The 22,370-nt window shown below is 28.5% G+C and overlaps 2 protein-coding genes and 1 long non-coding RNA gene across 4 annotated transcripts in view; 2 read left to right on the forward strand and 1 right to left on the reverse strand.

Moving 5' to 3' along the window:
• Nucleotides 1-1,442: 1,442 nt before the first annotated feature.
• Nucleotides 1,443-5,862, reverse strand: LOC126835107 (endoplasmic reticulum metallopeptidase 1-like). Its single transcript, XM_050567404.1, has 3 exons — nucleotides 5,621-5,862; nucleotides 4,896-4,952; nucleotides 1,443-4,092 (listed from the first exon to the last, which is right to left on the reverse strand). The coding sequence occupies exon 3, from the start codon at nucleotides 4,079-4,081 to the stop codon at nucleotides 1,475-1,477; it is 2,607 nt and encodes an 868-aa protein (XP_050423361.1). The 5' UTR covers nucleotides 4,082-4,092; nucleotides 4,896-4,952; nucleotides 5,621-5,862; the 3' UTR covers nucleotides 1,443-1,474.
• A 501-nt stretch (nucleotides 5,863-6,363) lies between these two features.
• Nucleotides 6,364-22,370, forward strand: part of LOC126835109 (oligosaccharyltransferase complex subunit ostc-A-like) — an 84,142-nt gene continuing 68,135 nt past the window's right edge. The window contains exons 1-4 of one of the 2 annotated variants that reach the window (XM_050567406.1): nucleotides 6,367-6,597; nucleotides 6,716-6,789; nucleotides 6,867-7,084; nucleotides 7,773-7,930. In XM_050567406.1, coding sequence (XP_050423363.1) covers nucleotides 6,459-6,597; nucleotides 6,716-6,789; nucleotides 6,867-7,084; nucleotides 7,773-7,791 — 450 coding nt within the window. In that variant the 5' untranslated portion in view covers nucleotides 6,367-6,458 and the 3' untranslated portion in view covers nucleotides 7,792-7,930. Of the gene's footprint in view, nucleotides 6,598-6,715; nucleotides 6,790-6,866; nucleotides 7,085-7,772; nucleotides 7,931-22,370 lie in introns of those variants that run through there. The other variant, XM_050567407.1, reaches the window with a different exon arrangement.
• On the forward strand, nucleotides 17,777-19,951 carry LOC126835113 (uncharacterized). Its single transcript, XR_007685155.1, has 3 exons — nucleotides 17,777-18,024; nucleotides 19,432-19,473; nucleotides 19,823-19,951. It is a non-coding gene; the product is annotated as an uncharacterized LOC126835113 (long non-coding RNA).

The following is a 22,370-nucleotide window of genomic DNA, read 5'->3' on the forward strand; positions in this document are numbered from 1 at the left end:
AGTTTGAAAAAAAAAATAATGTATCAATTTCATAAAATATAATAAAAAGCTATAGTTTTAACTTTTTTAGAATGGAGCGAATATTTATTTATAAATTAATATAATGTATTAATATTATACTTCTAAAAATAATGAAATAGTAATCAAATGTTGATGTTTAATTTCAATACAATAAATTTCAAAATGCATTGTTCTAATTTTGGTTATTTTTATTCAGTGCTTCAGATATTATTATATTAATCATTTATTTAAATAATAAAGTCAGTTTCAACAAAAATTATTTGAAATTAATATTTTAATTTGTATGCTGTAATAATGCCTATAGGCATTATAATGTCTGAAATCACATCACATAGAAATATCAAAATAGTTACCTAATATTAATAATTGTCTAATTTTGTTCAAGCTGCAAAAAAAATATATATATATATAAAATAAACATTAAAATGTTAGTGAAAATAAAATATGTAGTATCTCACTATTTTATGTGAAATAAGAATATGGCAACCGCTAGTAGCTTATTAAGACCTTGAGAATACTATTAGTTATTTTATAGAGGGTTGATCTACAAGTCTTACCAAGAAAAATGAGAAGCTAGGTCGGATGTCTTCGTCGTGCGATGTGCCTACAAGTTTTTCAACAAAACCGACAAGTTAAGGAATGGATGACTATTTCATATTTCTTTTAACTTTATCCGAACTCTTGTATCCGTTCAACTCCGCCATTCCTTGGACTAACTACTGAGAACACTTTAGGATACAGGTACAGGTGTATACATATGTACATAGATTTACTTATTTAATAAACCTGTTTCTTTTTTGTTGTAAACTCGAGAGTTAAGTTGTTTAGAGGTATGGTCACCTGTTAAGTTCCTCAGGCGATATAGCAAATATATAAAGATGACTACGGCTTAACCATCCGTCCTGTCTTCGGGTCCACTAATTTAACCCTATAGACTGTCATTAATTAAGTGCACTTTTCTATGATTTTCCATGTAATAATAAAACAACAAAATCATGTTTAAGACTTCTATTCAATAAAAAAATATTAACATGAGTGATATTATTATGAATATTTTAATTCCATATCGATTGTTTACAAAAATAACAAAAATTAAGTTTAAATTTTAATATACATTAAATATATAGTTGTTAACAACATTTCGTTTTGTTTACATTTTTTTAAAAAACAATAATAGTTTTCTTAAAATTAATACATTAAAATATATAAAAAATCCCAATTTTGAATAATTGATATATGTACATACATTTCAGTTAATACTAATGACATTAATAAATTAGGTCTTGATAAATAAAACTAATGAGTTAAGTACTTGTTTACAGGTTGATAAACTTTAAAGGTATATTTTCAGTTATTATAAATATAATATATAAATATGTATAACAGATTTATAAAATTAAAATTGAGCAATATATTACTTATAAAGTAGATCTACAACAATTTGTACTTTTAATTAATAAACAAATGCATCAACTTTGGCCATAGCATAGTTTACATGGGCCCACACTGGAAAAGCATTTATGAATTCTTCGAATTCATTGTTAAGTATCATATTTTTGTGTATAACCCAATCACAAGATACTGTGATATTTAGCGTGGCTTCATTGAAACCATATTGACTTTCAACTTCCAACCAAAATCTGTACTCTTCATCTTTAGTTCCACTAGCATGCCTAACTATGTAAACGTCGTTATTTTCCCATTGAGTAGTCACCTCCGGTTGATCGGTAAAACTCCAGGCTGTCAGGTTAACGCCTGGATAAGGACTGATATACACATTAATCCTTTCTGGTCCATTGACATTAAATTCTATTCGACGGCTATGAGTACTTTCATTGCTTAATAAAATAGCTGTATTACTTTTCAGGACCGACATTGATGGTGCAGAAGGTATCCAACTATTTGATGGTTGCGGGGTTGGGGTAAGCGGCAGCCCACATAGTAGTTCTTTAGAACAGTCAATGTTAATGGCTTCCTTCATTTTTGGCACATATTTAGAAACTGTAAATGGGGCATTTCGATCCCAATTTACTATCAAAAAACCAGAATTGTTGAAACGTACCTCTTTTTCAAAATTATAAAATGTCTGTTGTACATGTATTATATCGAATCGTTCATTCTTTGGAAGAATAATGCCATCAGAGTAAGGAAATCCAAATGGCGATACTATGGTAATTATTGAAAGTAAAAATAAACCAAATAGCCCGTAAATGATCATTGATGGTTTTTTGACCATCATAATTACTGGCGACATGTATCCAACAGTAGCAAAAGTCGACATTGAAATGAGTGAGCCAATAATGTAATCTGGATTGAAGTTTGATCCAAACCGTCCAGTAATTGGGATGAAAAGTGATAAAAATGTTTGTGTCAAATAAAATATAAATGTTATGGGTATAAGTAACGATACAACATAAATAGTTATCCATAAGTGAGGTTTTTTTTGGATTCTCAACATACCTAGTATGCAATTAGTTACTGATGGAAACAAAACTATAATCATGAACAAGAAACTAGATCGTAGTCCCATCATTGTGGTGATGAACAACATTATGGTCCAAAACAATTGGTTTCCATTAAACAACGATAGAGTCCAATCTGTACGTGTTCTTGTTTTATTTCGAGGATACAAAAGTGTAAATAACAATATGGTTAACGTTGAAATTGCAAAATAGACAATTAAATTGATCTTGTTGTTATACCAACTCATAGAATATCCCAGCACGTCCAAAATATATGCCACTAAGACGCTCGATACAATAGAAAGTAAAAACGTATAAAATGTCCCTGCTATGATAGTTAAAAAATGCAAACTGTACTTTTTACGATTCATTCCTATTGTTATTTGGCCCAACGATAAAAATATAGAAAAAAGTGAAAGCAGAGCAACTGTGAAATTATATAGCACTCCCGATAGTTCTGTATACGAGAACATATACACGCCTAATACATCAAAGAACACATATTTAGTCTTGGATTTTGTTGTGACGTTGTGCGATGAAAACATTTTACTCAGCGCCAAAAGGTTATTCCCCGTATGTTGTAGCACTGCTGGTTCAATTTGATTCAAGTCATCGTATTTAGTGTGGTAAACATATCCATTTCTGTAGTGAGCCAAATCTAGACCAGATAAGTTTCCGAAATCTCTGAATATTCTAAAATCCGTATCTGACGGAATGATTCCTGACTGAAAGATTTCTTCACCTATTACTTGGCCATGCGGGTGAGGTACCGAATGAGCATATAAATCCACCAAATATGAATTCGACTTAGTGGTCTGGAACATAATTTCCTTGCCGCCTGCTCCACAACTATCTAAGTTAATGAAATATTTTATGTATTTAGACCAAGGATGTTGAGTAATAAAACCATGCGAAGCTTGTAAAATTATTTCTTCCCCACCATTGAATAAAAATATTATCGGTCGCCGCAAATCGTTGCATTTGGCTAAGACTCGAAGGAGTTCCATCATAACCGCGCAGTGCACACCGTTGTCACTTATACCAGGTCCGGCAGGCACTGAATCGAAATGGCAATTTAACAATAGAGCTTCTTCAATATAATTTTTTGGATTAAGTTTCACAACAATATTCTGTAAGTTTTTATAATCAAACGTAAATTTTATATTTCGAAAATTTAACATTAAGGACCCGCTAACTTGTTGATTTAAAATATCAATGTTGTTCACGTTGCCTTGGTCTAGCATGATACTCTCGATTTCCTTTTGCAGTGCATTGAAAGCTAAGTTTTCATTTTCGAAACTACCGACAGGTCTGGGACCTATATCCGATAATTTTGACAACGTTGCCATTGCACGTTTTACAACAAAACCACTAGCTGAGTTTAAATTCTCAACTTCTGGCAAACGGTTGTCCATGTAATACACAAAAGCATTAAGTAAAATCAATATACATAGTGCTGTTAAAGTAGTATTTAACGTTGAAAAATATTTTTGGTTTTTCGAGGTCTCGTTTTCAATATCTTCAGGATTCTGGAGGATTTGAAATGTTTCCATTGGCTGGCTATTGTCGTACCTATTACCACGACGTCGGAGCTCCATTCAATACTAGCCTGTACAAAACATACAAAACTAAATAGTAGAAATCCCTATCATTATATTTTATTTAATACATTATAAGTTTAGTTTGTGATTTTCACAATTACATTTAAAATTAAATCTAGTTCTAATCTACTCTAATTATATTGTGCACAGAGTGCAGAAAAGTTCCAGTAATGAAGGCTTTTTCCGATGTCTCCTCCAGGGTTCTAATAAATATGTCATGTCAACTTTATCTTGTTCAGGCAGCGAACTTAGTTTTAACAAAAGCGTGTCTAACCTTTGTTTTTTAATTGGAACTCGATAATGTTTTAGCTGTTTGAATGGCCTCAAAGTGTTTAGGTCGAGCTGTCACCATAAGACCATGAGGAGCAAAAGTCCTGGATAATTTTAATTTTTGGTCATACTTTTGAAAAGCAGAACTCTTTGTACAAATTGGTAGATTTTTCGATTTGTTCATTTTGGCAAACATCCGTGCTCCTTTCATGTTGTGATCGGATTTTTAATAGCGTCCATATCTACCGTGGACGGTAAGTCTTCCAAGTCCGAATCATGAGCAGGTTGATGTATAACTGCATTGCATTCGGAATTACTTAGAAGATTGCTACACACTTTACTTACAAACTCGTTACTTTGACCGGAACTGTTCATTGTTTTTGGGTTATTTAACAAAATCATAGTACAATCCTAATTTACAAAACAATCTATAAGGTTTGTTTAAATATATAATGTTCTTAACCAATAAGTAAATTAAATTGATAAATGTCTTAAAAATACATGAAATGTTGGTTACATTAAATACTTTTGATGAACTTACTGCTTCAGTGTTGTCTTAATATATAATTTCAGTCGACAATCACAATCTCAGCATAACCTAAAAAAAACATTTAAACTTAAAATTAATTGCAAAACAAATTACATAAAAATATTAATTAATCAAACAGAATAAAGACAATCAATATAGTTTATGTAATTAAAATCAAAATATGCTTCTGGTAAGGTAGATAGTCAATTCAGTGATCTACCATTTTTCTCAGAACATAATTGCACAATAATTTCACAATGTAACTTTACTCCAATCGAACTTTTTTAACTCTTATGGTAATGTTTTAAATTCTTGAAATTCACTCTTTTAACTAATAAGTTCATTATTGTTTGTCATTTATATTTATTAAACTTAAAAAGTTGTATTCGAATTATCTCACATAAATCTAAGTCAGTTGCGCTAATTTGTATGAACTATACTATTGTGATAACCGTTGAAGAAAATCCATGACTTACATTTCAAAAATTATCCTATTCAATGGTTATTAAATGAAAAATGTTTATAAACGGGTTACTAATGTTTTGGTTTGTTAAAATTTTAATAATTGAACTCGGTCAACAGCCATACAACATACTCAAGAAATATGAAGACAAGTCCTGTCTTATAAACATAAAAGACTATAAAACATTATTTAAACAATTGAATTAATAATATTAATAATATATTCATTTGTTCTTTGGCATACAAGATATTTATTAATTATTTCGTTTGGTTACCTGTTATCAAACAGTAATTCACGTTCAGAAATGGCAAAACTCGTCTTGTGGTATTGAAATTTACTCAAATTAAAACTATACTTCAGACAAGAACGTACGAATTTTAATTGTTTTACGTTAAAACTAATTAAATTAAAAAAGTAATAACGTGCGTTCCTTAAGACATCTTGACATTTATAAGGAAGTTGAAAATGTAAATATGACATAATAATGTAAGCAACATTATTGTTTCTTATCTTATCTCGTTATAAGCTTTCTTTAATAGGGGGTCGAGACACGGGGGGTCGGCAGTTGGCCGAAAAATGATAAGGGTTCGATCTACAATAATTCTGACAAGACGGTGTTACCAACTTAATTAATAATGATACCTGATATTTCTTTTTAACGATATTGATCTATCGACCTATAAAGAAAGTTTATAAAAGTTCTATGTATTGATCCCGCTGCGGTATTATAATTGGCGCGAGGTGTGTAAGAGGCGCACTGCGCAGTCCATTTCTTTATAGATCCATGATCATAATGGCCGCCACAGACACAATTTCATCGGCATCGGCATTGTAAATGGTCGTCCACTAACTAGTATAAACCTGTGGTTACGAGTCAATTAATATTGATAACATTTTCATAAACAACAACACCGTAGCTGATCAGAATGCCGGATATCATTTTCTTGATATTGTATAATTCTTCTATACTATTGTTATTTTTTTTTGCTTGTGATTTCGATTGGAGAAATTTTAAATTTCTTGACGACACACCGGTCAATGATAATTCTGAATAATATTAATAAGTTTGTAAACAAGAAGTACATTTTTTAACGTTTCTACATGATTGTATAATGGAATATGTATACAATTTACCATTTCAAGTCTTAGAAGTACCTAATTTGCGTTTGAAACGACCGTCATGGTTAAAAAAACCGTCGGCTATGTTCATGTACGCAATAGTTACAATATCTTATTTTTTAGTTACTGGAGGCAAGTACATTTTTCATTATATTGTTTTCTATTTAATATTTATATTCTTACTACAATTTAATTTTCAAACTTTATTGTCTAAAAAATTACACTTATGCTATGTTTTCTTATTGCGCAGGAATCATCTACGATGTGATTATTGAACCGCCTAGTGTTGGTTCTACAACTGATGAAAAAGGTCATTCCAAGCCAGTAAGAATGTGTTTAAATGTCAATTCTTTGTTGTGCATTGATTTACTTTTTAATATTCAATTTTAAATGTATTTTAGGTCGCTTTTATGCCGTATCGTGTCAACGGACAGTATATCATGGAAGGATTGGCCTCCAGTTTCCTTTTTAATATTGGAGGTTTAGGATTCGTTATTTTGGACCTAACCAATAATAAGTCAACGCCCAGATTAAATAAGACTTTACTGACTGCGGTTGGATTTGCGTGCATCATAGTATCTTTTTTTACATGCTGGACATTCATGAGAATGAAATTGCCGTATGTATTTATTGAAATTGATCAACTAAAAAAAAAAGGTGTAATTGTACCATTTTTAATTCTAATCATTTTGATTATTTTTTAATCAATTTATTATTTATCAGTGGAATAAATTATATTTTTCTTAATTTCTGGTTTTATGTCATAATTTTTGAGAGTCGATTAAATATGTATCAAAGCATTTAAGTTGCTATTTGAATTTAAATTTGATTAAGTTATAAAAATATGTTGTACAATACATTTTTGCATTTTATTTTAAATCTACCAAAAACAAGATAGGTGGTTTTTCGCTGAATCTAAATGGCTTCCAAAGTTGTTAGCAACTAACGTCAATATTATTACAATAAGACTAGAGTCCGCGACAAACGAGCTCGAGGTTTGGGCTAAACGCCACTAAGCAATCAAAAGGGTATATTTTAGGTTTCACCTAAATATGTACCCTTGCGCCAGTTCATTTGACGCAGACTTTAGTTCTGAAATTATTAAATAAAAAACTATTTTTCAAACATACTGAACTTGTTGAAAATATTATCGTTTGCGTATTTTACAACTTTGGTGGCGTTTTAAATAATAACTACTTGCTAGAGGAATATTAAGGCTAGATTTGGATTTAGCAAAAAAAAAAGATTTGGTTTTTGGCCCATGAAAGTCTTTATGATAACAATTTAATTGGATTTTATTTTTTCAGTGGCTATTTGAAATCATAAATTCATCATCAAGTGTATAAATATACTAAGTCATACACACGTATCAAAACAATATTGAACAATACAAATACTATGAGCTAGCTTTAATCCTAATTATAAAACAAATAAGAAATAAAATATCTTATATTATAAATACAAAGTGTATTTTTTTTTAGTGTCTGTGGATACTATTTTAATAGTTTGATTTTTTCTTATATGTTGTGCCTTTTAACAATCACAATTTATATCAAGTATTTTATTATTTTCTCTATAAAATCTTTAAGTAGAAAAGTTGACACAAGTTTATATTATATCTAATAATTATAAAAAAAAAATTTAACTTCTTTATAAAGCAAAGCACATACACTATTATTTAGTGGAAATGAGACTTTAAAATTAAATATACATATGTTATTTATATATTTTTAACATTGTTTTGGGTAACTTAAAGTAGGCAATATAAATAAGTCTTCATGTTTCTTGTTTTGTAGAAGGTCCTTCTGAACCACTGTAGGGTGAATACGGCGGGGGGTTACAAAATTCCTGAAGATGCGGTTCTACCAAATGTGGCATTGCTTGAGGTTGTGTTGGATATGAGTATACTTGTTGCGGGTAGGGGTGTTGAGCAGGTACATGTGATGTAGGTATGATAGAAGATGATGGTGCTGCAGTTCCATGGTATGGGCTTAGCACTCCAGGATTATTTAAGGTTACGTATGGAGGACCAGTTACATAATTTAATATATAATTTTAATAAAGGAAAAAATATAAATTTTAGCCAAAATGCGTAATGTACAGTTTTAGGACATTTTGGTAGACGTATAAGAATAAATATTGACAAAGTGAAGCTTCAAAGTACAAACGTCATTTGGAAAATATTTGAGTGATGGGATGTTGAAGTTAAGACTTATAATGACACAAGAAAAGAAGAAAACTTTAAACCCAAATGGAACACAATTGTAATGTCTTAAAGTATTTTTCAAATTCTGTTTTAATTTATTTAAATAAAGCCCTTTTTTTTAAAAACGCCCTAACTAGATCTTTTCGACATAGTATTTGATAATTTGGTAAACAGAATTATATTGTATAAAATAAAAAGCGTACGAGGCATGATCTTTTGGTGGAATTTTTTTTTTTTTTTTACTTACAGTTGCGACTCGACGCTATTGTCGACTTGGCCAGTCCGGATGTCAATTTCAGCAACTTCTTGGCCATGACGACGGTGTGCTTTAGTATAATATATTTTAGAATGTAGAAATGGCCAATAAGTAACGGACTTCAACCGGCGAGAGGAGTACTCGTCATAATGATTAATGAAGTTCAGACTTCATGTAGACGGCGGTCGACGAGCGATTAATAATGATAAGAGCGGTACGACGGTGTTGACCATGTAGCAAGTGTACGGGCCGTTTTTCGGACACTCGTTTGCGCCTTGCGCGTTTGTCTGCTAGACCGTCAGTGATTTGAAAACCCACCTGAAATGGGTTCAATTTCTACATTAAACTTAATGAATGGCTTCATGCAAAAAGACCCTAAGTCCATAACATGTATTAATTCTCGTTTATGGGATCGCAGTTTCAAACGCCTGATTTTAACCAGTTAGTACACTGGTCTTCTGAACCGATATGCACTACAATTGCCTATAGCAACAGCCGTTTAGTTGGTTCACAATGAAACCTTTGCTCACAAAATTAGTAATTTTGTTTAATTTTGTTTAATTTCAAACTATCTAAATTAAAAACGATAAAAATTAAATCATGTTATATTTATGATGATAGTCTATGAAAAATTGTAGGTTGAGATTCTAAAAAGCTTCTTTCAATCCGTGTAGATTTTACCGTGTTGTAGTAATTGATTTATTTATATCAAGAGAAAAACTACTATTCAAGTCGACGATATAAGAAACGATTATTGTTTATTTATCATCCAGCCGATTTAAAATTTTATGTTGCTAAGCCACATATTACTATAACAGACAAACATTGCAATTAGCTATTTTTAATAATCGAACCTAACCTAAGATTATTTCTACATATTTTTTCAACCAAAAAAATCCATAATTAATGCCAATAAAACCCATATCGTTATTATACATTAAAAACCTAAACGAATAGATTACAAAATATGTTATTTTATAAGGTTTGAAATGCTGTATACAAAGACATACATAATCTATTCATATACATTATTTATTTAATTAGTATACAAATTAACTATTAAAAAGATATAAGATAAAACAATTTTTTTTCGAATTTAATTTATTTTAATTTAAAATTTCCCAAATCTAAATATACTATGAAAACTATCAATCATCTAATTATTCTCCTCGATTTGATCATCAAGGAGATATACTGGATTGTCATAATTGTCAACTTCATAATAATTTCCATCAAAGTAACTGTATTTGAAGTATATGCGGTTTATAGCCGATATACAACAATTTACATCATCGATACCAGAAGTTACTAAATATAAGTTGGATTTTCAATTGCTCTGAATAACCCTATTAAACGACACATATTGAGATAAAATGCAAAATCTGGATCTTTTTCACCTAAAAAATACAAAATAAATTAAATTTATCTCATTTGATACGATTTTTCTTTATGTAGAAGAAACAACTGGTACACGTTATAATAAATCATAGAAAAATAATACAGACATTATTGCTTTTTAATTAAGGGGTGCATGGCCAAAAATCTAGTATAACATGACCCATATTTCTTTAAAAATTAAAAAAAAAACCGAAGTTAGTTTCCTAATTAATTTATTAGAAACTTAGAAGCTTTTATATTAGAAAATTAAATCAGTTACTAAGAATTGACATTAAATACAAAAGAGTCTATAAACAGGCAATAAACAAGAAATACATTTAAAAGATAAAGTCTCATCTTTATTTTACTGTGTAATGCATCTTTATATTTAGTGTATTTTAAGAAAAATCCCATATTCACGTTGTTGACGCTCCATAGTTGTATTATTATTAATTGATTAATTATATACAAAATATTCTAAACAATTTTACATAAAATGGTAAACAAATTTGATATGCATTTTTACTTATTACAGTACGGATGAACGTCATATTAACTTAAGCACTGTTAAGTAATATCTATTTTTTTAAATTTAATATTGCTACTTTTAAATAATCTTAGTAAAACGTACCCGTTAAAATAGTCTAGTAGACGTATGGTCAATACTTCAGTTTATATCGTTAAACAATGTTTTTCTTATATAAGATTAGTCTTATTATTTTAGCATCTCTTACGTTATTGATTTTCCAGATATTATATGTAAGATAATACTGATTATGAAATGAAAATAAATGGATTCAGCTGTTCTTAATCAACTTTCTGATTTAAAATGTTTGAATTCAACATATTTTATTTTAAAGTTCTTATAAACACTCTTATTATAACATATAACCTTATAAGTTCTAACAATAGTGAGTAAGTACTAATAAAAAGTTTAGTAGTATACAAATTATTTTATTTAATAGTTATTAATTAAAAAAACAACCATAGTCTGATCGTTTAATGTTTGCGTGACACAAACTCTAATTATATTCCCCAGAACAAAACGCAAGTGAGTTTTGTTATCAATTTAAGATGTAATGTAACTGAATCACAAATTATTGGTCCATATATTTATGAACGGAATCCCAATGATAAGAAATAACTGTTTATAACGAATAAAATGCCAACGTTGTTGATATTTTTTTTTAATAATTTTTTTTATAAAGTGCTGGTGTATATTGAACTAAATGAACTTTAAAATTAAGCATGTTTTTTTGGAAAAATAATGGAATTAATAAATCTTTTTTCCTAAAAGTTGCGTAAAATTTGTCTTTATATGTTTTTAACCGTAGTGATTTGAATTAAAATTAGACTCTTAGTAGAAGTATATAAAGTATAATGAATAGTTAAAATATACTACATGTTAGATTGGTTTTATATTTATTCTAATAAAAAAATAATTTTCAATGAAAAAAAATACTGCGAATACATGAAAACAACAATATGCATATAGTAGGTACCAACTTATTTAGGCCAAAAACTACTTGTGTTCATTGAAATATTTTCGCATTCAAAACATTTGTACAAATAAGAACAATCCCATCGACAACAGCAGCAGAAAACACCAAAACAATTTCATTTTACCAGCAAACGATTAGATTTTCAATTCAAAACTACCCATCGATAAAATATCTGTTTGACACATTTCTTAGCGTGGAATAATATACCGTTGGTTTATGAAATACAATTTACAATCGGTTAACGTGTGTATGTAAATTATTCAGTACATAAACTACTCAAAATCAGTTTAAAATATTACTGAAACTCAACTCCAAATTGCGTTCAAAACTGGGTTTAAATACTCGAAAGCCTAAAATATAGGTTAGATGCATCATCAAATATTTTCTATACAAATCTCTAAAAGTAACTAGGAGGCCTATGTTCCATGCCTTAGACTCCCAGTCCTTAGTATAGCTCTCATAGCAGCCAAAGACTTCATTTAAAAATGTACTGTATTTTCAATAACCAGAAAGAAAATCGATATTGCTGGTTAGTGGTAACCGATCTACGGTTACGAATGTAGGATTTAATCATTCGGCTACACGAAAAATCACGAGTAAAAAAACCAGTACAGTGGGGTCGGGGTATAGTGGGGACGGAGCATAGTTGAGTCGGGGCATAGTGGGGACGGGGAGGTCACAGGTTTACAGGAATTTTTATATCTGAAAGTGATAAAATCACTTTCGAAAAAAAGCTTCGATACAAATCGGTAGTTAGTAATTTCAAGCCAGTACAGTCCAAACCAAGCACAGTATAAACCAGCAAAGTTAGAAAGTTTTAAATTAAGGTTCTGTATTTTTACAAATGAGCATCAAACCATTTATTTGAAAGTGATTTTATTCAATTTTATCACTTTTATTTATAATGATTCCTGTAGACCTGTGACCTTTCCGTTTCCTCATTGCTATGATTACATTATGCCTATACTCTACTGTACTAGTCATCTCGGATAAAACTATATTCATCATATAATATGTGCTATACAAAATGTTACGCACAAAATAATATTATATATAAATCATTTATACTAATTGTAATATTACAAAAATCTTTACATAATCTCTACAAAGTCTATACATGTTAAGCCTATAATTTTCGATAGTAATATAATATTGATATTGTCTACAAAAAGTTTAGTCATGTTTGTCTTGTAAATCTATTGTGGTTTATCGTAACATACAAGTTGACACCATATTTTACACTAGTCTACGTATGTAAAGGGGTTTTTAAATATGTATATTATACCAAAGTATTATTATGTACTCAATTGTCAAGAACAAATAAAGAAACAAAAAAACACGGTACCGCCTAGACTACCTACAAAAGCTATGCATGTGAGCACCAAGAAATAATACCCTGTAGAAATAGTGTTACTAAAGCATGACGCAAATGGCAATGTTATTTAAAAATAACAGAACGTGCATGTTTTAAAAAAACACGTGTGCCGGATAAAACATTCGTTAGCAATAAACAATTTTGTTTAGCGTTTCAAGAAATAATTGTCAAATATTCCTGATATTTTTTTAGCACAATAAATCAAAATGTTAAATTTATTATTATACCGAGCTTTAAGTCAGAAAATCATTGATGAATATGTTTTTTATTAAAAGCAACCCGTTCAAATAGTAAAATAAGTTGGACACAAGATGGACTGTGTGCTACCTATAAATTAAGATGATAAGTGACTTTCCCAAACATACAAAGTAGGTACAACGAAAACTATGGTTTATGTACGGGCACAATACATTTCTAGTTGGGCTGAGTTATTAAAAATTGTATCAAATTTTTTTCCAGTATTTTAAATATTAATTACTGAACATTAATTATTTTTAACACGTTATAAGGTACATTTCCATTAGGTTTTTTAGTAACGCTTTCGATTTTTTTGGATGTATGCCAAAGCAGACAAAAAAAATTAAATTAAAAACCAAAAATGACACCTACTTGAGTATGAAAACTTAATAGTGTCATTCTGATTGAAATCTCAATGTGTATAAAAAGATTAAGAAAAAATAAAAATTAATTTCTTATTAAACCCTATGAGATATTGAGTTTTACACGATAAAATTAATATCCTGTATATGTATATACTCGGAACATCAAAGGCCATTAGGTGACGTTTAACACATTAGTGTCATATTTAAAGGCTTTAATTATTAAGTTTCGTACTATTTTTGTGCCATTTAAATAAAATATTTAATTTTTATTTTTATTACTTGTTTAAAAATGATTCTATACTATTAATCAAGCTTAATCATTTCCACAATCTATGTTATGATATTAAAAAAATTATGATTTTTGGAGTTAAATCCAATTATTATGTTATTTTTGCTTAGAAAATATGTTATTAGGGTTTTATAAAAGTAAGAGATATACTATTTTTTCAATATTATATCAATTATAGAAAATATGAGGTTTGATTAAAACCAAATTTAAAAAAGTTTTTCATCTAGTATGTTATGTCAATGTTATGGTATGAATCATAAAAACATATTCTGTTTTCAGCTTTGATGAGGAGCAAAAAGTTAGGTATTAGATTTACGATGATGTACTTTATTTGCTTCGTATCTGTACCCATGATAAACTACTCATTTATAATTTCGAAGCAGCATATTAAATCAATGTAAATTAAGATAAAATACATAAAAAGGAATTTCGCAGCCAAATCCAACACGATATGTTATTTTTTAAAAATAAATTCAATTTTAATACGAATTTTCAAAACATATTTTTTCTCGTAGCTTACGTGCATAGCTCGTGTAGGTACAAAAACACCAAAGGTTGTTATGTACATATGTAGGTTATTGTAAATATTGTCCACCTTTATACTATTATAAGCCACAATAGCTTTACAAGTAAAGCATGATTTTGTAGATAATATCTAGATTATATTACTATTGAAATGTATACTTGCTAAATGATTTGTTCTTAATATGGTATAAACAAAAACTACTTCACCCTCAAAATCGGAAAACCCCAAAAAATTCGATAACAGCTGTGAACACATTAGCATAATAGCTAATGCTTGATAAATATCTAAATAAACAATTGACACAACAATATATTTTGTTATTATAGTTTTGATGATTGTCCTATTCTATGAAAAATGTTCTACTATTTACCTTAAAAAATATGTTATTATAATAAAACATGTTTTTTATCAAAACACTTATTCGGCATAAAAATATGTTTTACTTCACTTTACGCTTAATTATTGTTTCAAAATAGCAAAAGCGTTCTAAAGCAAACTAAAACTTTTAATAACATACTGTTGTTTGATAAAATATTATTTACATTATTAGCATGTTATTCTTCGAGAATGCACTATAAATATAACTTACCAATCGATAATAAAATCACTTTTATCTTTTTAAACTAAATTTTAAACTACTCAAGAAGATTAAAAAAACAGAGTATGAATATAAAATACATTTTGGTTTTGTGTTTTACTATACATTTCTTGGGTCAAACTGTTGCGTACATGCGCACAGTTCAAGAAGCGGTAAGAATCATGCAAACTGAATAAACGATTAGGTTTATATGCTAAATGTAGTAAATTAAATGGTTACCTAACGCGGTCCTTGGCATTTCATTTTCTCTGAGATATTCATTCACATGATTTGTCTCTCCCAGAATTTCCAATAATTGAGCCACAGTAAGAGGAGTTCTCTGGCCTGAATTATTGTTACTACTTATTACAAAACGGTCTCTTGCTGAATCGTCTCTAAGCTGTAAAACATTGAAACACATCATTTTTATATTCATACTCTGTTTTTTTAATCTTCTTGAGTAGTTTAAAATACGTGTTTATTATCTTCTTATAAATTGTATTTTTTTTTTTAATTAAAAATATGGTTAGGTTAGATTTTTTTCGTTAAGTTTCCTTTGTATGTAGATTATTAGCTTCGATGCAAAGCGAGAAGGTATTTTAAATTTTACCTAGAATTGCGTTGTATGTTTTATTATTGTAAGCAAAGTTGTGCATCATTCAAATAAAATGTTCTCTAGATAATCATCTAGATAACAAATAAATATAAACATATTAAAAGTAATTCGAAAAATTTTTATTATATTTATAACAATTGTAGCGTTTAAATTTACTTACCTTTTAAGACTTTGGGTTATACCCGGCTATAATTTTTAATGATGTGTTTCAATGTTTTTCAGCTTAGAGACGATTCAGCAAGAGACCGTTTTGTAATAAGTAGTAACAATAATTCAGGCCAGAGAACTCCTCTTACTGTGGCTCAATTATTGGAAATTCTGGGAGAGACAAATCATGTGAATGAATATCTCAGAGAAAATGAAATGCCAAGGACCGCGTTAGGTAACCATTTAATTTACTACATTTAGCATATAATAAAAGCTTTCTCTAGAATTTATGCAAAGCTGTGGGGCAGGAGATTTTAGGAAGTATTTTCATTCGAAAAAAAAAAAATGAAACATACATTTTACTTTTTTTTTATATAAAACTTGATAAATATTATTCTAAGACAAAATTTTATCACTGTAGGCCGGAAAATGTAAAAAGTAGTAGAACGATTCATATTTGAAAACTGACTTTTGTCAACATTTTTCTTGGGAAACTACTTACGAGTTTGCTTATTAATACATTATGAACAGACATTCAAAAGTTACGCAGCTAAATTTTACATTATTTGTTGTAATAACTATGGTTATCTTAACTGGATTTTAACTTGTAATAAAAAAGGCCAACAGCAATCATTTTAATTTAGTTTATGCCTTTTTCCGACATAAAACATTGTTTTTAAAAATAAACGTTGTATCTATGGAGAACGTTAAATAGTCATATCAGAAAATCCAAATATTGCTAATTAAATAATCGTTACTCAAACAACATTCCACAGCTTTTATCTGTCAAAAAATATTTTTATTAACTATTTTCTCAAATAAGTTGGTTTTATTTTTAATTACAATTTGGGTGTTAAAAGTTACTCTGGCCAAGTGTAAAAGAGAAAAAATGTGTTATGTAGATAGTTAATAAAGTAACTCTCACTCTAATGTTTAAGGCCAATGTATGGTGGGTAGTGTAACTATGGTTCTTTAATCATTTTCCTGGATACTGGATACATTGTAATGACTCAACAACAATAGTGTTACCTATTCATTGTTTGTTTTAGATACTGTAAATAATAAAATATTCGGGAATATCCTGTTTTACATTTGCGGCAAAAAGAGAACGACAATAAGAGAATATTTTTAACTTTTTTATTAACGCATAATTTTGTAAGTATAATTTTAGAAATATTATTCGAATAAGGTTTTACACAATTCTAAATGTGGGCAAACCATGAAATAGGCAATTTGCTATTAAATAATAATAATAAGTAATGCATTGTTAATAATAAATAGTATAGTATAGGATATATCTCTGTATATCAAATAGTATAGTAAATTCATCTTTGTGTCTTAAGTATTTTATTTTTTTAAATAAATTAAATAATGATTATTAAATTAATTTTGAATAAGTTACTTTGGTTAATTTTCTATTTTCGATTAACTTATTCGCAAAAAACATACTTAGGCCATGAACCTAGCATAGAATATAACACCTAACATCTATAATATTATTCATTCGTGGTTTTAGATCAATTAAATAAAGTAAGGGCGTGTCAGTAGAAGATTTTTTAGGACCGAGACAATGATTCAATACGTTGTGTTGGGCTATTATTTTTGTTGCTACTGTTATTATAAAATATTAATTTTTTAATCGTTTAAGAAATTATAAAATGTAATGTACTAATAAAATATAATAAATATGGGTTGAAAATATAAAATTGTTATTTGTAATTATTTGAAATACAACCGGGATGGTTACTTTTCCTCTTATAAATATCTTCGGGTTTTTTAAATCCGGTAGCCCATAAAATTAATATTTATGTTCGCATTGTTTGATAGGAGTACACCGACAACTAGGCACAATGACATGTTTTGAGATAATAAGAAAAGACCGGCTTTTATAACCTAAACACTAATGAATCCCTCAAAAATATATAGAACAAAATACTAGTCTGTTTTGTTATAAAGGGCTTTCGCCAAATTTTTACCGAGCCTACAGAAATAATCGGAAAAATAAGTGACTATTTGAATACAACCAGTAGAAACTCAAGCTTGGATCTAAAGTTTCTCATTTACAAAAGGCTAAAATGGTATGCTAGTAAGTATAAACTATTAGGCAAAAACCATTCAACAACACGATATGGTATTTTTTTTAAATAAATTCAATTGTACTAAACATTTTCAAAACATATTTTTTCTCGTAGCATACATGCAAACCTTGTGTAGTTAGTACATGCGATTTAACAGGTTTTTTTGTTTGTTGTTTGTTTCGGGCCACTGAGTAGATGTTAATACTTTAACAAAACATACACATAAAAAAACACTTTAACATACGTAGACAATTGTAAATATTGTCAACTTTATATTATTATAAGCCACGCAATAGCGTTACAAGTAAAACATGATATTGTAGTTAATATCTACAATCTGGATATGTCTGGATAATATTACTATTGAAATGTTTACTTGCTAAATGATTTGTCCTTGTGGTATAACAAAAACCACTTCTTCAATCTTAAAATCGGAAAACCCCAAAAAATTCGATAATAGTTGGATCGAGTCGAAATTAATGAGCATAGGAAATTCGTTTTTATAACAGCAATTTTTATTTGGATTGCAATGGATTGCAAACAGGATACCAATCGAAATTCTTTAATTTTTAAAAAAATAATCTAGCTTTTACAATAAGGCGGTTAATATGAGCTAACATCTATTGAGAATGCACTATAAATATAACTTACTAATAGATAAGAAAATCACTTTTATCTTTTTAAACTAAATTTTAAACACGTATTTTAAACTACTCAAGAAGATTAAAAAAACAGAGTATGAATGTAAAATACATTTTGGTTTTGTGTTTTACTATATATTTCTTGGTTCTAACTGTTGCTTTCAATAGTGGTACAGCTGATAAAGTGGTAAGAATCATACAAACAGAAAAAACGGTTATCAACTTGTAAATTGTATTTTCTTTTTGTTTTTAATTAAAAATATGGCTAATAGATTTTTATCTATAAAGTTCCTCTTGTATGTAATTTTTTAAAATTTTACCTAGCATTGGGTAGTATGTTTTGTTATTGTAAGCAGAGGTGTGCTAAAATATAACAAAGCTCCGGGCGAAGACATGATAGGAGCCGAACTATTAAAAAAAGGAGGGGAACTAATTATTAATGATAAGAAAAACTAAATATATGGTGTAACGAGAGGTAATCAATGAGATCAAAACAGAAGTTTAAAGATCTAAATAATCATCTAGATAACATATACGTTCTACAGCAAGCTAAAATGCTTAAAAACATACTGTTGTATGATAAACATTTATTTTCATTATTAGCATGTTATTCTTCGAGAATGCACTATAAATATAACTACCAATCCATAAAAAAATAACTTTTATCTTGTTTAATTGAAATTTGAACACGTATTTTAAATCGCTAAAGAAGATTAAAAAAAAAAGAATATGAGTTTAAAATACATTTTGGTTTTGTGTTTTATAAATTTCTAGGTTCAAACTGTTGCGTTCGGAACTCCTTCAGCCGATGAATTGGTAAGAATCATGTAAATTGATCAAACGGTTACTTATCATCGTGAAAATTGTATTTTCTTTTTTTTTTTTTAATTAAAACTATGGTTAATATGTATTTTTTTTTTATTAAGTTGTATGTAAATTTTTGAAATTTTACCTAGAATTGAGTAGTATGTTTTGTTTTTGAAAGCAGAGTTGTGCATCATTCAAATGGAATGTTATCTATATAATCATCTAGATAACATATAAATATAAACTTATTAAAAGTTACTTGAACAATTCATATTATAGCGCTTAAATTTACCTACCTCTTAAGACGTTAGGTTATATCCGGCTATAATTTTTAATGATGCGTTTCAATGGATTTCAGGCTATAAACAATTTTGTAGCACAAAGTAACCAACATTCAGGCCTGATAAATGCTCTTACTACGGCTGAATTATTGAATATTGTGGGCGAGAAATATAAAAATTATGTGCATATTTATCTCGGAGCAAACGATAAGACAAGAGACGACTTAAGTAACCATTTGATTTACTACATTTATCATATAATATAAGACTTCTCTAGAATTAATGCAAAGCTGCCAAGCAGGAGATTAAGGAAGTATTTTCATTCGCAAAAAAAAAAAAAATTAAACGTATACATTTTTAAAAAAATTATTAAAACTTGAATGAAGTATTATATTTACAATATTTTTAATTATTCTTCTTGGCATAGAGATTAAATTTTCACAAAAAACATACTTAGGTTATAAACCTAGCATAATAGATTATGACATCTAACATCTATAATATTTATCAATGATGGTTTTAGATCAAATAAATGATGAGCTATTCTCGAATATGGTGAGATTCATTTGCTACCATAAAGCCATGCCAGTAAAAGACTTTTTATGTACGAGACAATGATTCAGTACGTTATGTAATGGGATATTATTCTTGTTTCTAATAGTATTTTAAAAAACTTATTTTTAAATCGTTTGTGAAATTAAAAAATGTAATGTATTAATAAAATATAATAAATATGGTTTGAAAATATAAAATCGTTATTTTGATTTATTTGAAATATAACAGAAATGGTTACTTTTCCTTTTATAAATGCCATATGTGTTCCAGGTTTTTTAATTCCGGTAGTCCATAAAATGTATATTTATGTTTGCATTGCTGTATAGGTGATTACATCTACAACTAGATACGATGAAATATTTTGAGATAATAAGAAATGTGCGGCCTATATAACCTTAGCACTAAGGAATCTCTCAAAAATATTTTAAACAAAATACAAATTATTAAAGGGCTGTTGTCAAATTTTTACCAAGCCTAAAGAAATATTAGGAAACATAAATGCCTATTTGAATACGACCAGTAGAAACACAAGTTTAGATCTAAAGTTTCTCATTTAGAAAAGACTAAAATGGTATGCTAGTAAGTAATCAACTACTTACACTGTGTCATGATGATTTTAAGCAGAAACCATTTAACCATGAAGGACAATTTAAAAAATAGAAACTAAAATATTAGAATGTTTTTTATTTATTTTCAACTGGACAGAAAAGAAAGAAGTTCCAGCCCGCCTCTCAAAAAAATCATCCTATCAAAGTGAATATATCTATACACTGTGGCTAAGTGTGTTTTATGGCTCATACAGTAACTGTTCAAGGGTTAAGCAATATAAAAAAAACAGATGTATGAATATATTTTTTTTATTAAAAACAAACCCAAAAAAGTGTCATACTATTAAAATTACTTAAAATTTTTATTTCACCTAAATTATTCAGTTTTAAGATTTAAACTGCGCTAAAAGTATAGGATGCATAAAGGTGATAGTCATTTATTTACATTGCAATAGTCATTGTAAGAAACAACAAGTTTTTAATAAAAAGTTAACAATATATAACTATACAAATTGTGGGAAAATATTGTGTTCAGTTTTAAAAATTGTATCGTTAATCGTTTTGTGCAATTAAGACATTTTAGCTAAATAAGTTGAATACATAAAATATTAATGATCAGAAATAAAATAGTTCAAAGGTTAAATTCCAAAAAGAAACCACAAAACAAAATACGTTAAGATTAATAACTTGTTTTTGAAAAAAAAACAATAAGTTATTTGAATAAAAAAAAAATAAAAATAAGAACTGTTTTTGAAAATTATGCAGATTTTTATGATTTTAAAGTATGTGATATCCACAGGAATTAATCATTTGTTTTCATTACACCAGTCGCTGTAAAAATCATTTGCTTATTATTTCAAGATGTTTAAGAAAAAGTATTATGTTCGCAATTTATAATAAGTATAATAGCAAATTAAAAAATATATTTTTAATTATTGTAATATCAGTGTTCTAAAACGCGAGAGAATAAATGGTATAAACATTTAGGTACAAAAATGATAAAACAAAATATTTTTTTTTTATAACGTTTTTATGAACTCACAATCTTGTTTGTCGTTCCGGGTGGAATCTTGCAACTCAAATTTCGAGCACTTCCCGATTAGCTATCCGGCTTAAACTTCCAGGGTAGCTCACAATTCGATGACAATGCATTATTAATCCACAAGAAAATTCCACTCCTAAGGGGGTTAAAATGGGGTCGATTTCTTATCCGTCGTTCCGGGGGAATCTTGCAATTCAAAAAGACTTATTTCTCACCTGTCAGCAAAAATTATGCGTGGTGCGTTTGGGCGTGAACGGTGCTCGGATATGAGCGGTACCAGGTTCAAACCCGTTCCCATCATTAAACTTTTTTGCATTTTCTTACAACTTTTATTCAACTTTTATGATAATTTATATAGTAATTACTACTTAATTTCAACTTTTATGATAATTTATACAGTAATAAATTTAAAATTATAAGCTTTTAAATTGATTACTAATTCTTATGATAATCCTTCTGACCATGCAGCAATAACATTGT

This window comes from Adelges cooleyi, unplaced genomic scaffold (genome assembly GCF_023614345.1).
Source record: "Adelges cooleyi isolate 19-005CV unplaced genomic scaffold, UGA_ACOO_1.1 ACOO_flye_CR_arks_rails_tigmint_CR_PRNA_22, whole genome shotgun sequence".
Lineage (NCBI taxonomy): Eukaryota > Metazoa > Arthropoda > Insecta > Hemiptera > Adelgidae > Adelges > Adelges cooleyi.